The sequence below is a fragment of the Lynx canadensis genome, chromosome A3, assembly GCF_007474595.2.
Source record: "Lynx canadensis isolate LIC74 chromosome A3, mLynCan4.pri.v2, whole genome shotgun sequence".
In the NCBI taxonomy this organism is placed as follows: Eukaryota; Metazoa; Chordata; class Mammalia; order Carnivora; family Felidae; genus Lynx; species Lynx canadensis.
In genome coordinates this window covers 41,024,437-41,038,155 of record NC_044305.1, presented here as the reverse complement: position 1 = coordinate 41,038,155, position 13,719 = coordinate 41,024,437, and the positions used below count along the sequence as shown (strand labels likewise).

The window sequence follows — 13,719 nt, the reverse complement described above, 5'->3', positions numbered from 1 at the left end:
TTCTCTCTATGACAACCATTATAAGTGGCTCATTTTCTACGACAGGCTGTGTATCCAATAGCAAGGACCTACTAGGCACAAGTCACTGTGTTGGGCTTGGTACAGAACGGGAAAATGAAGACTTGGTAGCTGGTTTTAAGATATTTCCATTCTAGTGAGTTAGATGATAAGTCATGTATATAATATTGGTACAAGGCACAGGGTAGTTTTCAAGTTTTACAGACAAACTTACAAGAAACTGTAGAAGAGACAGTCACTATTGTGTAGAAGGATATGCAATGAGGAAGGGAGAAATCAAGAAAGGTAAAAATGTGCATGTCCCTCCCCTGCATTACCTGGTATGATTATTTTCATGAAAATATGTGCTCAGATAATTGTTGATGGAAAGAAAGAAAGGTGGGAGAGAAGGGGGGTGAGGAGAAGGGGATGTTGGAGTAAGGATCCATGTAAAGGTAAGATATTAGAAATGAATCTTTGAATCTTGAATAAAACAGGTATGAAAGAACAATAGCAGAATGCTGTAGACCGGTGGTTTTGGGGAAATATCACATATGTGAGTTAGGCTACAGAGCATGGTATATGCAGGGTTTTGTGGAGGCATAGAACTAGACTATACAGAAAGATCATGAATATTATGCAAAAGGATTTGGACTTTGCATTTGGTGGGGTATATAGGAGGTTTCTATGCACACATGTCCTTGTAGGCCTAGGTCAGGGTCAAAGTTGCAATGTGTATAAAGTAGGTTGGCTCCACGCTGTTCCCTCTGCTGCCTCAATTTCATGGCCCTACTCACCTAGTATGAGTCTCACCTTTCCCATGCTCTCCTTTGACTACTCTTGACCTCCCTGCATTCTACCCTCCGCTGGCAAGGGATATCTCTTGCTCCAAATACAAGATGTTGGAGACAGCATGGTGAGATGAAAAAAGCATGGGATTTGGGTTTAGGCAGACTTGGTTTCCAAATTCTGGTTCTCCCTTTTGGTCTAGACCAGTTACTTAAATTTTCTGAGCCTCAGTTACCCGCAAAATTGGGATAATAATACTGACCTTTTAAAAGTAATGAGATCTTACTTTACACCCATTGAACTGGCAAATATTAGAAAGAACAAAAATCACAATTGCCGATGAAAATACCAATTGTTACAGCCTTTTGGGAAAGCAGTTTGGCAGTATCCATTTAAAACACGTACTCCTCAAAGCAGAACTCACACTCTTGGAATCTTTCCCACACAAATAAAAGCACTGCTTATAAGGATATATGGGCAAGGACATTTATGTAGCATTGTTTGTATGGTAATAAAGTGGGAAGAAAGTGCTTGCTCATCATAGAAGAATGGCTGAATAAATTATAGTACTTCCAAGCTATGGGATATCACGAGTTTAAAAATGGATGAATTAGATCTACACAAAATGACTCAGAGGGATTTTCACAAAGTTTCACTGCCTGTAACAAAACAAGATTCAGAAAACTGTGTAGAATGTGATATGATATTCATAAAATAGACATGTATATTTAACAATGGGTTAAAAACTTTGAGCCTCCTTCTGTGTATCTGGCACTCTTTGACATGTCTAAATGGATTGACTCATTTTAATGTTCCATACCCTGTGAGGGAGCTACTATTACCATTCTCAATTTCCCTATGAGGCAACTGAGGTGCAGAGAATAAATGACTTGCCCAAAGTCACACAGGTCATGGTAGGGTTGGAGTCTGGACCTCAGAAGTTAGGATCAGAGGCTAGACTCTTTATCGGTATATTTTACTCACTGAATAATTGGAAGGTGGGAAGTAAGCAAACAACAAAATGGGGGAAATCACATGAAAATCACACATTATAGGATCAAGTTATGTAAAATTTTGTGGGGATGCATGTATTTAGAAAGTGACATGTGAAAGGATGGACGGTCCTCAAAATCTGAATGGTATTTGTCTCAGGATGTTGTGATTGCTCACGTTTTAAAAAGTCTATTCCTTACACTGTGTTTCATTTTTTGAAGTTTTTACAATGAATATATATTATTTAAAGAATCAAAAAAGGAATAAACTCTATTCATTGTAAAAAAGACAAAGATTTTTGTGCATTTCCATGTATTTATTTTTTATAGAAATGATGAACATGTACAGAGTGAAAGGATATTCCCTGTCAGTATAGAATTTAAAACTGAAAACAGAAATTACTTAAATGGGTAAGTAACTTATGAACATTCATTCATAAGAATGTACAATTAGGTGATATTAGACTGTCAGAAGACATGGAAATAATTTCACAATCTATGTTATATTTAAAAGACAGTTTCAAAATGGTATGTGTTGCAGAATATCCTAAAAAAGTCTATCTATCTATCTATCTATCATCTACCTGTCTGTGTATCATCTGCAGCAGTCTAGAAACACACTGGAAGTTTATTTATTTATTTTTTTCATTTTTAATGTTTATTTATTTTTGAAAGACAGAGAGAGGCAAAGAATGAGAAGGGGAGGAACAGAGAAAGAGGGAGACACAGAATCTGAAGCAGGCTCTAGGCTCTGAGGTGTCAGCACAGAGCCCGATGCGGGGCTCAAACCCACAAACCGTGAGATCACGACCTGAGCCGAAGTCAGTTGCTTAACCTACTGAGCCACCCAGACACCCCTAAATACACTGGAGGTTTATACGCCAGCCTATTATATATGTTTATTTCTGGGATTGAGATTATGGATGATATTTTTCATTTCTTCTTTTGCTTGTATTTTTTCATATAATAAACACACATTACTATTAAAATAAGAAAATGAATGAAAGCAATAAAAATGTTTTAACCTTTTCCCTAGTAAATAACAAAAAAAAATCAGGAATTTATCCTGAGGAACTGATCATAGAGATTTATTTAAAATGTATGCACTGCATTTCCTTATTATTTATAATAGAGAGAAAACTGTAAATAACAAAATAATCTAACATTAGAACAGACAACCATATGATGAAATATTATGCCTCCAATAAAAATCATGCCTTTGAGGATCTTTAAAGACACGGGAAAACATTCATGGTGCACTGTTAACTGAAAAATCAGAACGAGGACTTTTTTTTAAACAATTTAATCTTTAAAGGGAGAATGATCACAGGCTTTTTTCCCTTTTATATTTTCCTGAATTTTAAAATATCTTACAATAAATATTTATTATTCTTATAAACAGAAAAATAAATAATTGTTATGTTAAAATAGAATGAAATACTATCTTTTGGAGAGTTTATATAAATGTTAATATCATGTAAATATCAGTTGGGAGTCAACACTAATACAGCAGTTCACCTCCTCCTACCCCCTACACACAGACACTTTTCTCTCTTGCTTATGAGTCTTAGGTTACCCTTGTGAAATGAAGAATACATTGTACATAAATGTAAAACATTGAGTACTAGAGACACTCCATACATCTTAGTTCTTTCCCCTTCACTGAGCTGCCAGAGGGCAGTGGCTTTGATTCTATACTTCAACCTCTTAAAAATCCAAGAGTGATAACTTGGGTGTTACAGTGTATCCAGACACTCTACCAATGCAGATCCAGGACAGAGGACAGCTTTGTCCCACTTTGGTGAGTAATGGTGAGGGCCCTTATTTGGGGGGAAGGTAGACATCAAGGACAGGAAAAAGACTGAAAAAAATTAGACTGCGGAAGCCTGAAAAGAATTTCACGGGTGGTACAATGCTTTGTTTCTCTGTAATGATTTAGACAAGGAAGAGAAACATTGTCAGAACCATCTGGAGCCAACACCTTTTGGCGTTGGCTGGGTTTACGGGGACCCATTGTTGGGGGAACGTATGCTCATCTCTGGCACACACCCGGATCCACTTCCTCATATATAACTGCATCCTTTCTCTTTTGTTCTCCTTTGCAGGGCTGACTCCTGCAGTAGCTTTCCTCTCATTCTACAGAAACTGCGACCTCTTGGAGGTCAGAAGCTAGATTAAGGGTTAAGAAATCCTTTGCCAGGTGACACTGCACTTCATAAACACAACAGCAATGATGTGACCTACACAGAGCTCCAAAGGAATACAAGCTCGGGTGTGCATGCACCTGAGTATTAATTGATTTTCCTTTAATATTAATGAGCATATGATTTGGTCTAGTTGACCTTCAAATTCAAATTAGGTACTGATTAAATAATAAGACAGGAGAATCGGGATGTGTTGAAACAGCACTTTTTTTCCTCCAGGGAAGTGCCTTGGCCTTGGCTGTGAGTAAGGATGAGCTATTACTGGTGTTGAGACAACTGGAACAGAGAGTTCTCTTTGAATAAGGAGGTTGACTAGATCTTAAATAATAGAGATAATAATAATAATAAAACTGTGCAGCAGTTTCAACCAGAGCACTTGATATTCCTGGCATGAGTTTATACTGTGTTTATACTCCCGTCATCTGAATGCCTCTTTATTTTTTAGCTAACATTTGTACTCTTAGGTTTGTTTTTAAGGATTTAAAGTACGAACCACCATTAAATATTTTTACCAGTAGATGAAGGAATACCTCAGTAGATAAGTGTGTGCCTATTTTATAAATACCTTCAGAAATCCTATGAACCTATAGATATTTTCTCAGGCCAGCTTTACCTTGGAGTTCATTTCAATTCGGTCCTGGCTGCCACATCCTTGGCATGCACCCACCCTGTGGATGAATTATTCATCAACATTCCTCCTCCTTACATCTCATCCTCCCAACTCAACTCCTGCCCACCAGGTCTGTAATGAGTTGTTGGGAACAGGTGCCTTCAGCCTGTAGTGCACAATCTAGCTCTTAATCCACCAGCCAATCGGTTGTACCTCCTTCTGTTAGCAGCTTGCATTGTTAGCAGTTATGTGGGGTAAATGGGCAGTAAGCATCCATTCTCAGTACCCAGTGGGAAATATGTCTAGAACATTTGAGCAAAATCGCTGGCATAGAAAATACCCCAGAAGACACTTCCTCTTAAAGTTCTTCAACTGTTACATACCTGTTTTAATGTTTTAAAAACCAAATCTCCTGAACGAAGTGACATTAGACAGCTCATCTTTTGTTTGCTTGTTTTCAGTCCTTGCACTTTATAAAATTTTTTTTAATGTTTATTTATTTTTGAGAGAGAGAGAGAGAGAAAGCAGAGGAGGGGCAAAGAGACAGGGAGAGAGAGAATCCCAAGCAGGCTCCAAGCTGTTGGCACAGAGCCCGACCCAGGGCTTGAACTCACAAACTACGAGGTCATGACCTGAGCTGAAGTCAGAAGCTCAACAGATGAGCCACCCAGGTGCCCCATGGTCCTTGCACTTCAGAAGACACTAGTTTCCAGGGGAAACCAAAGTTATAAATGTAAATCCAACCAGTCAACAAGCAAAGTTGGAAATAACTGGTGCGTCTCAAAATCCTTGGGGATTATATTGGGGGGTAGGTGCCAGGAGAGAGAGAGAGAGAGAGAGAGCGAGCGAGAGAGAGAAGGCAAGCCCATAATATCAGTGATTACAAAACCCAAGAAAATGCTGGGTTAAGATCAGAATCTGGAAGCAAAATCAAGAGAGCAAGGGCTCCTTCAGGACCTTTGGTCAGCAAAAATGTTCTTCCACTTAAACTAGAGAGTGAAATAAGCATTTTTATAAGCGATCTTGGAACTGCAGAGCTCATAAATAGCCCAGGTGTCACCAAGAAGGAGATCTATTTCTGCATGAAAGCTAATAATGGTGAATGTTTGAAATGAATCCTCAACACCTGTGACTGCATTTTAATCTCAACCTGACCTCAGTATTGGAGAATTTCAATGGCAAATTCATTTCTTTTTCATTCTAAGCAATGTATATATCAGTCAAGATGGCAGTTCCATACACATTAGACACTTGGTCTAAGCTTTGTACCAACTGATAATCAAAAAACAGTGGTCATGTGTATATGCTATTACAGAAGGAAAAAGAAAAAATCATATATGTTCTACTTTTAATTGAAACTGGATTACATGCTAATGTGGATTTCAAAACACTTTTCCTTCCCTAAGATCAAAAGGTTAATGGATATTAACAATTTATTTCAATAAAATCCTTAGAACTTCACATTAATCTTACTAGGGAACTGCATTTGTGATATGTGACAGAATTTGTTGGAATCACACCTTTAAAAGTTTAATGTAAAAAAAAATCCTAAAAGTATTCTGAGAAATTGATCCTCGCGTGTGCAATTAATGGTGTGAGATCCTAAAAGCATCAAGAAACATCACAAACTGTTTCTACAAAGGTGTAATGTCTCTAAACCAAACAGCTGAACAGGAAAAATCTCAGCTTGAAGTACTTAGATTACCTCTTGTTTCCTAAACTCTGCCATTAAACTTCATGACATTAATTTTTTTTTTTTTTATCACAGGCTAAACGACCGGAATGTCCAAAATTATTTGCCTAAGATGAACGCCATTTTCTGTCTTTCCACTCTTACTTAGTCAGGTTTATTTCTCTCTCTAAGGTGCCCTGGGGTTTCTCAACAGAACCTATGTGTATATATACATTATTACATTTTTAGATATAGCAAATGGCTTCAAAACCAAGGATGTAAGAACACGTATCTGAGTATGTATGAAGGAAGTGCCAAGGGATTCATTTAAAGAGTGGTAATGATCCAAAAATGGACCACCGAAAATAACAGTGTGGTCTATGCTTGTTGGGCAATCCAGATCTCTCTACAGGAATGAAGAACTTACTCTCCCAGTTCATCCCAGGCTTCCAGAATTACCTCATTAGAAGACCTCTGCCTCACTCAAGGCCACACCCCTTCCCCAAGGCAGCCAGGGTCAGGTGACTTATCAAAGGAAGCTTTTACTGACCCTAGATGAGACGCCTCAAAAGGGTCATGCTATCTTCAGAATAGCTGTGGCTTCTGTTGATAATGCCTGTCAGCTCAACTTCCCTCTCTACCCAGTTCTGCTTCCTTCCTTTGCCTTTCATAGGTATGGATTCCAAGAGCTCTCCCTAATAAATGTCTATTCCCTAATCTCCATTTTAAAGTCTGTCTTCTGGGGAGCCCAACCTACACATATGCCAGGTGAAAAGTTTGAGCAATTGACATGAATTGGTATTCTGTGAGGTAGATGCTATTATTGTCTTCCTTCTGGAGAGAAGACTGAAGCACAAAGAGGTTAATTACTTGCCGTTACTTGTTAATTCCTTGAGTTACTTGTCAAAGGTTACATCAATTTTGAGACGCAGAGACAGGATTTAAGCTTCAACCATCTAACCCTAGAGTTCACAGTGTGAGCAACTACTCTTATTACACTGGACAGCTCATTTAGAAAAACCCATTTACCAGACAACATGAAATGAAATGAATGATACAAACAACTAAGTATTAAGATTGTAAAACAACTTTGATTTCTAAATTGTGATTCAACTATCAATGTCAAGTATATATATCCGTCTTCATATCACTCCAAACTGAAAAAATGCATTCAGCATATTTATCTAGAAGTTCTAAGTAGATCACACAGTGTACCAGGTGTTCATTCCATTTTTTTTCACTTTAAAAAATTATTTATTTATTTTTAACATAATTTATTGTCAAATTGGCTTCCATACAACACCCAGTGCTTATCCCAACAAGTGCCCTCCTCAATGCCCATCACCCACTTTCCCCTTTCCCCCACCTCTCATCAACCCTCAGTTTGTTCTCTGTGTTTAAGAGTCTCTTATGGTTTGCCTCCCTCCCTCTGTTTGTAACATTTTTTCCCCTTTCCCTCCCCCACGGTCTTCTGTTAAATTTCTCAAGATCCACATATGAGTGAAATCATATGATGTCTGTCTTTCTCTGACTGACTTATTTCACTTAGCATAATACCCTCCAGTTCCGTCCACCGTGCTGCAAATGGACAGATTTCATTCTTTCTCATTGCCAAGTAGTATTCCATTGTATATATAAACCACATCTTCTGTATCCATTAGTCAGTTGATTGTCCATTCCATTTCTATAACCACAACAATCTAGTCTTACTATTCACAGAAGGGTGTTTAGTATCTATCTAGGACAGATATAAAGTAGTATTACCTTTTTGTATGGGGACAGTTAACCAGAGTGAAAGAAAAGAAAGGGCTATTGTATTTTCCTTCAGATATTTTGTTTTAACTCTATCATCTGCACATGGATGTACCCACTATTTCTCCCTCAAATTTTTTTCCTAGAGCCTATGTAAAATTTTCTTTTACCTTTTTCTTCTTCTGGAGACACCTTGTTCTGTGACTTTTCTCATTGTAACTATTCATAGAATGAGGAATGATGCTCTTGTCACCAAATAGATGGCAAATAAATAGAAAGATTTATTTCTATAGATTCCTTTCAACATTTTTTCTTCCTTATCATGTCTGGATAATGGAGCTCTCTGGTAGGTGGTTCCCAAAAGCCACTCCTTTGAACTTATTCCTGATGAGTAGCTGTAAACAGCAGAACTGCCTAACTCTGGAATTTCAAATAAACATCTTTAAACATAATTTCTTTGACCATTTTCTGATTTAATAAGCAGTTACTTTTCAGAAGAACAAATGTAAATGTATGTATAAATTCTGAAAAGGGTGGGTGTGGAATAAAACAGAGTGGGTGTGATATTTGATTGTGTTGGAAATAGAGGTGCTGAAAGAGAATTGGATAGATTTGCTCACTGCTTCATTTCCCCATATAAACAAAATCCAGATGGTTTTCTGGGAGTTTGTGATCTTTAGGTAAGTGGCCTCATACCTTCATCTTTACAGACTTCAGTGGCCTCTTCTGAAGCGGGGCTGGGCACAGTTGCCACATCGACACCATCTACATGGCAGAAAGAGAAACGTTGCCTCAGAGTCCATGTTTAACTCCAACTGTCAAGATGGTGCTTCCCTGCCTATGGCACCTCCCTCCTCATTCCACCAAGCAAGTAGGAACCTGTTTCCTGCTCTAATACATGGAATGGTCTTTGAAGGGGCTAGCGTCTAGGACCCTGTTTTATAACTAATGGAACAGGAATCTTCAGTTAAAACAGAGTCCGATGACTACAAACTACTTTTTGGTAAAGAATACTATCTGTTGGTACTATTATACTTTGGCATTTTGCTTTTTCCCCACCTCTAGAAGAATGGTATATATTAAAAAAAATTTTTTTCATGTTTATTTTTGAGAGAGAGATTGTGACAGAGCATGAGCAGGGGAGGGGCAGAGAGAGAGGGAGACCCAGAATTCAAAGCAGGCTCCAGGCTCCAAGGTGTCAGCATAGAGCCCGATCCAGGGCTTGAACTCACGAACCACAAGATCCTGACCTGTGCCAAAGTCAGATGCTTAACCAACTGAGCCACCCAGGTGCCCCACATTTTTTTTTTTTTTTTTTAGTAAAAGATTGTGAAAGTATACCCTTACAAGTTTCCACAAAATGCTTTTATGTAAGTTGTTTTAAAGTTTGGTTTTTCTTAGCACAGCACTTCTGCTCTGTTAAGCCAGGAGGTCAAATGGCAGGGAGCATGTCTGATGGCTGTCAGCACACAGGCCCAGGAGAAGGGGATCATTTGTTGGAAAGCACCAAGGAATTTTTCATGTAGTAACAGAGTTTTTTTAAACTGTGTTTTAGAGTTTTTTAAACTCTTTAGTTTTAGAACTAAAGATAACTCACACATGTATGACAACGCTTAAAGACAAATCACATATTTTCTAGCATATCTTATGTCCTTAATGTATTTGACTGTTACTTTTAGGTCATGTCTCTATTGGAAGAGAGAATAAAATTTTTAGTAGGGGAATAATTGGAGGTGATACGTTACTTTCTTTTGTTTGGTGATAATGTCTGATAAAAATAAAAAAAAAAAAACAAGAAACAAGACTATTAATCTTCCCTTGGTGTTACATCTTCCCATGTGTCTACTTCCTGTCACAGTAAAACTCCCTAAAAGAGCTGTCTATGTTATTGTTCTACACTTCCTCACTTTACAGTGTCTCCATAACTCACTCCATTGGCTTCAACACCCCTCCAAGAATTCTCTTATCAAAAGCGCCAATGACTTCCTTTTGCTAAAACCAATGGTCATTTCTTTATTTTTTTTTCATTGTGTTTGATTTCTCAGTAGTATTTCACCAAGTTTTAACTCTGTTCTTTCTGAAACACTGTCTTCTTCTACCCTGTTGCCACCTATCCAGATGTCATGGTGTCTCAAGCTCCACTGTTTTCTTTATTTACATGTTCTTTCTAATGAATTTCACCCAGAACCATGGTTTTAAATCTCATTTCTATGCCAGTGAATCTCAAACCTGTATCTCGGTCTGCATCTCTCCAGATTCATATATCTGACTAGCTTCTTGACATCCCATCCATATGGCTAAGAGTCCTCCCAAATATACGATGGACAAAACTGAACTATTAACTTTCTCAACAAAAACTGTGCCTGGTGGCCAGTCTTCCATGTGTCAATAAATGGCACCGTCATCCACAAAGTTACTGATGCTAAAAATCTAGGACTTATCCTGGATTCCTCTTTTCCCCATACCCCATATCCAAATCCATCAACACATCCTGTTATTGCTATGTCTGGAACATAACACTTCAGTCCATTTGTCTCCGTTTCCAGAAACTGCCATCATTTCTTCCTGCTATAGCTTTCTAACCGGTCTCACTCGGTTCTTGTGACCCACTTTTACTCACAGGCAAAGTGAGCTTGTTAAAACCTTAAAACTTCTGCTGGCTTCTCTTTGTAGTGCTAATAAAATCAAATTTTATACAGTGAGACATTATCTGGTCCTATGATTTTTTTAAACCAAATCGCACACCATGTTCTCCCTAATGCACAGTGTTCCAACCACTCTGAGCTTCTTTCTCCAACATGCTAAAATTGACCTTGAGGCATTTGCATTACCTGGTCCCTCCATCTAGAATGCTTTCCCACCATCTCCTCATTGAGATTTCATTTAATTATCCCTTCCTCGGGGAATCCTTCCCAAATCCAGACAATGGAAAGTTGCCTTCTCAGTATTTCATCTACCTACCCCATTTCTCCACAAGGCATTTTTTATTATCTTACATTTTTTGTTTGTTTATTGTTTATTTTTAAATTTCTTCCCCCCCCCACCCCCATCAGAATAGAAGCTTCAAGGAGGCAGGGGTATTGTCTTTATGGTTTGCTGCTGTATCCTAGTGCCCAGAACAGTACCTGGGTCACAGCAAACCCTTGGATTTAATCACGACAAGAGTCAAAACCGTGCTGGTTTGCGATTGCGTGTTTCTCATGATGTGAAGGAGGCCTGCAGAATTACATAGTCAAAACTGAATCTGGAAATCATATTGAACATAAAGGAGGTATTTATATTTTGGAAGAACAATAGTAGGTCAAAAGGGCTTTAATGGCCAGGACCTCATCTTTGATTTTTCTGTACTTAGATTAGGAAGGCTATGAAATGAGCCAGAGCAAACAATAACCTTGTGTATTGACAACAGCCAAGATCATAGGTGAATCATGCCATTAGACCTGTGCCAGCAGTGGGCTCACTTGGAAGAGCAAGAGGTACATTTGGAGTATTCTTTATATTGACTGGTAAGCATATTGTGATGATAATGCTATCGATCCAAGAGGTGGGAAGAGGACTCACACCCTACCACTGTCTGCTGACAGGCAATCCCAGTTTCAAAAAGAAATCATCTGTTCTCAGCTTACTAGCTAAAAAGAATGAATAAATAAAACACAGGCAAATGTGTGTGTCTGCACACATATGTGTGTGTGTGTGTGTGTGTGTGTGTATGTATATGAACAGGGGTGGGAAAAATCTATGTCGAAAAAGATATCTTGGGACAGAACGGTGAGTGAATAAAACCTATGAAGCCTCACCATTCAGAGAATGGCCTCAGCTGTCAGCATTTAGTTGACTAACACTTGTCAGTCGCAAACAGTGAAAACAGTGACAGCTTCTCACATAAGACTCATCTTCCACGGAGCATAATGATGTATGGGTCGGGAGCCGGGTGGGGGGGTGGTGGATGACAACAGTTTGCTGTATCAGAAATTCATTTCATTGCAAGGACTACGTCTCGGCAAAGGGAGCCTGCTGACCCAGTGGCGGCCACACAAGGTCCTTGCTGCTCTGCTTCAGTGCTTTCTCTGATTGGCCTTCTTCAATTCCATCTTCCAGGTTAATAATAAAAGATTCCAGTTCTCTAGCAAAAGTTCCAAGGTTAATGTAGGAAGTTTTCAGTGAAAAACTTATCACACTACCTGGTTGATTTCTAAGAGTTCAGCATATGGCCTAGGGTGTGCCGCGCACCCATTAGATGGAGCCCACTGTTTCCAAAATGCCCCTCTGTGGGGACTCATTAGGACTTGGAGACTAAAGGGAACAAGGAGATTTTTCTTTTGGTGGTGGTGTTGATAATGGCATAACTGTGCCTATCAGTCTTTTCAAGGAAAATGTGCCTGAGTGCAAAAATGGGTAAGAAGAGATGAGAAGTTAAAGGTGGTGACAATCTTTTTTGACTCTTAAGTGCCACTTCACTTAAAGATGTTCAATTCATAATCTGCAGTGGAGAATCTATAAACACCACCTGACATCTGTTCTCAGGGAACAGAGGAAATGTCAGGAAGGCTTCAGGTCTCACTTTAATTCTGGGTGTGGGGTAATCGGGTTTCATGACACCATCTCCTACAACATGTAAAGAAACAACCAGAAACATGGCTCTTCAAAGTGTGATGCAAAACAGTAAAGAACATTCTACCCGTCATGGACGGAAAGCCTATTTATTTCCTTTAAACGTTTTTCATTTCATTTTTTTCTCCAAACTAAACCTGCTAATTTTGACCTGTCTGAAAGCAGCCAAGCTCTGAGTTGGCACTTGCAACCTCTTAGAGCGTTTCTGAGCAAAGTGTTGTTATGCAGAAGAAAAATGGAATCTGTGAATGAGGAATGAGAATGCACCCTTCTGACTGGAAGCACTGTCACTCATAGGTAGTGGAATTGGTGGCTTCCTGACAGAGACCTAAATGAACACTGAAATCAATCTGGTGAAGAGCTATAGGCATTTCTAGAAAATAACATTTGAGTAAAGAGTAATGTTATCGTTCACCTCTGTGGATGAGGCCTAGAAGACTCCTCAAAAGAAATCTGAGCCCACCTGTTTCTTGGCTCTGCCCTTCCGTTTCTTCTGTGCTTTGTTTTTCCTCTGGACTGTTCTCATCTTTCAAGAAAACCAAGGAGGGAAAAAAATACATCAAGTCAATTGATGAAATACCTCTTTATGGCTAATATGCGGCACTGAAATTAATTGTAACCAATGTAGCATGACTCCCCAAGCAAGGCAGAGAGATGAATCAGAGGCATGAAACAGAAAAATTACCTACATAAATAGGTGCATTTATACTGGTCCCTTCTCACCTGATTTGCTTGATGAAATGTTAAACTACAGTAAACAAAATTTACTCAGCACTCCTACAACATTTCTCTCCTTGCGCAGCATTTCCCAAAATGCAATACAAGATCTTAATTCGAATCTGTTTTTCTCCCTTGACTCAAGCAATATGCACTGTGTAGGGAAGTTCAGTTGATTAAGTTTTATGACTTTTATTTTCCTGTTTGATACATGATGCAAAAAACATCTATTTTTACCTTACACATGGCAGTCTAACATATCTATGCTATGAAATATTTTGTCTTGAACAGATTATGTTGGTCAAGTTTACACCATAGTACATAACTCCTTGAAAAATAAGTAACTGGGCAGGTGCATTGTGGCTGAATACTAGA

The 13,719-nt window shown here is 38.6% G+C and overlaps 1 protein-coding gene across 1 annotated transcript in view; it reads right to left on the bottom strand.

Annotated features, from left to right (window-relative positions):
- The window catches only part of LOC115510362 (ADP-ribose glycohydrolase MACROD2), a 124,173-nt gene that overhangs the window by 94,266 nt on the left and 16,188 nt on the right, over positions 1-13,719 (bottom strand). The window contains 2 exon segments of the mRNA XM_032592769.1: positions 8,713-8,781; positions 13,091-13,153. Coding sequence (XP_032448660.1) covers positions 8,713-8,781; positions 13,091-13,153 — 132 coding nt within the window.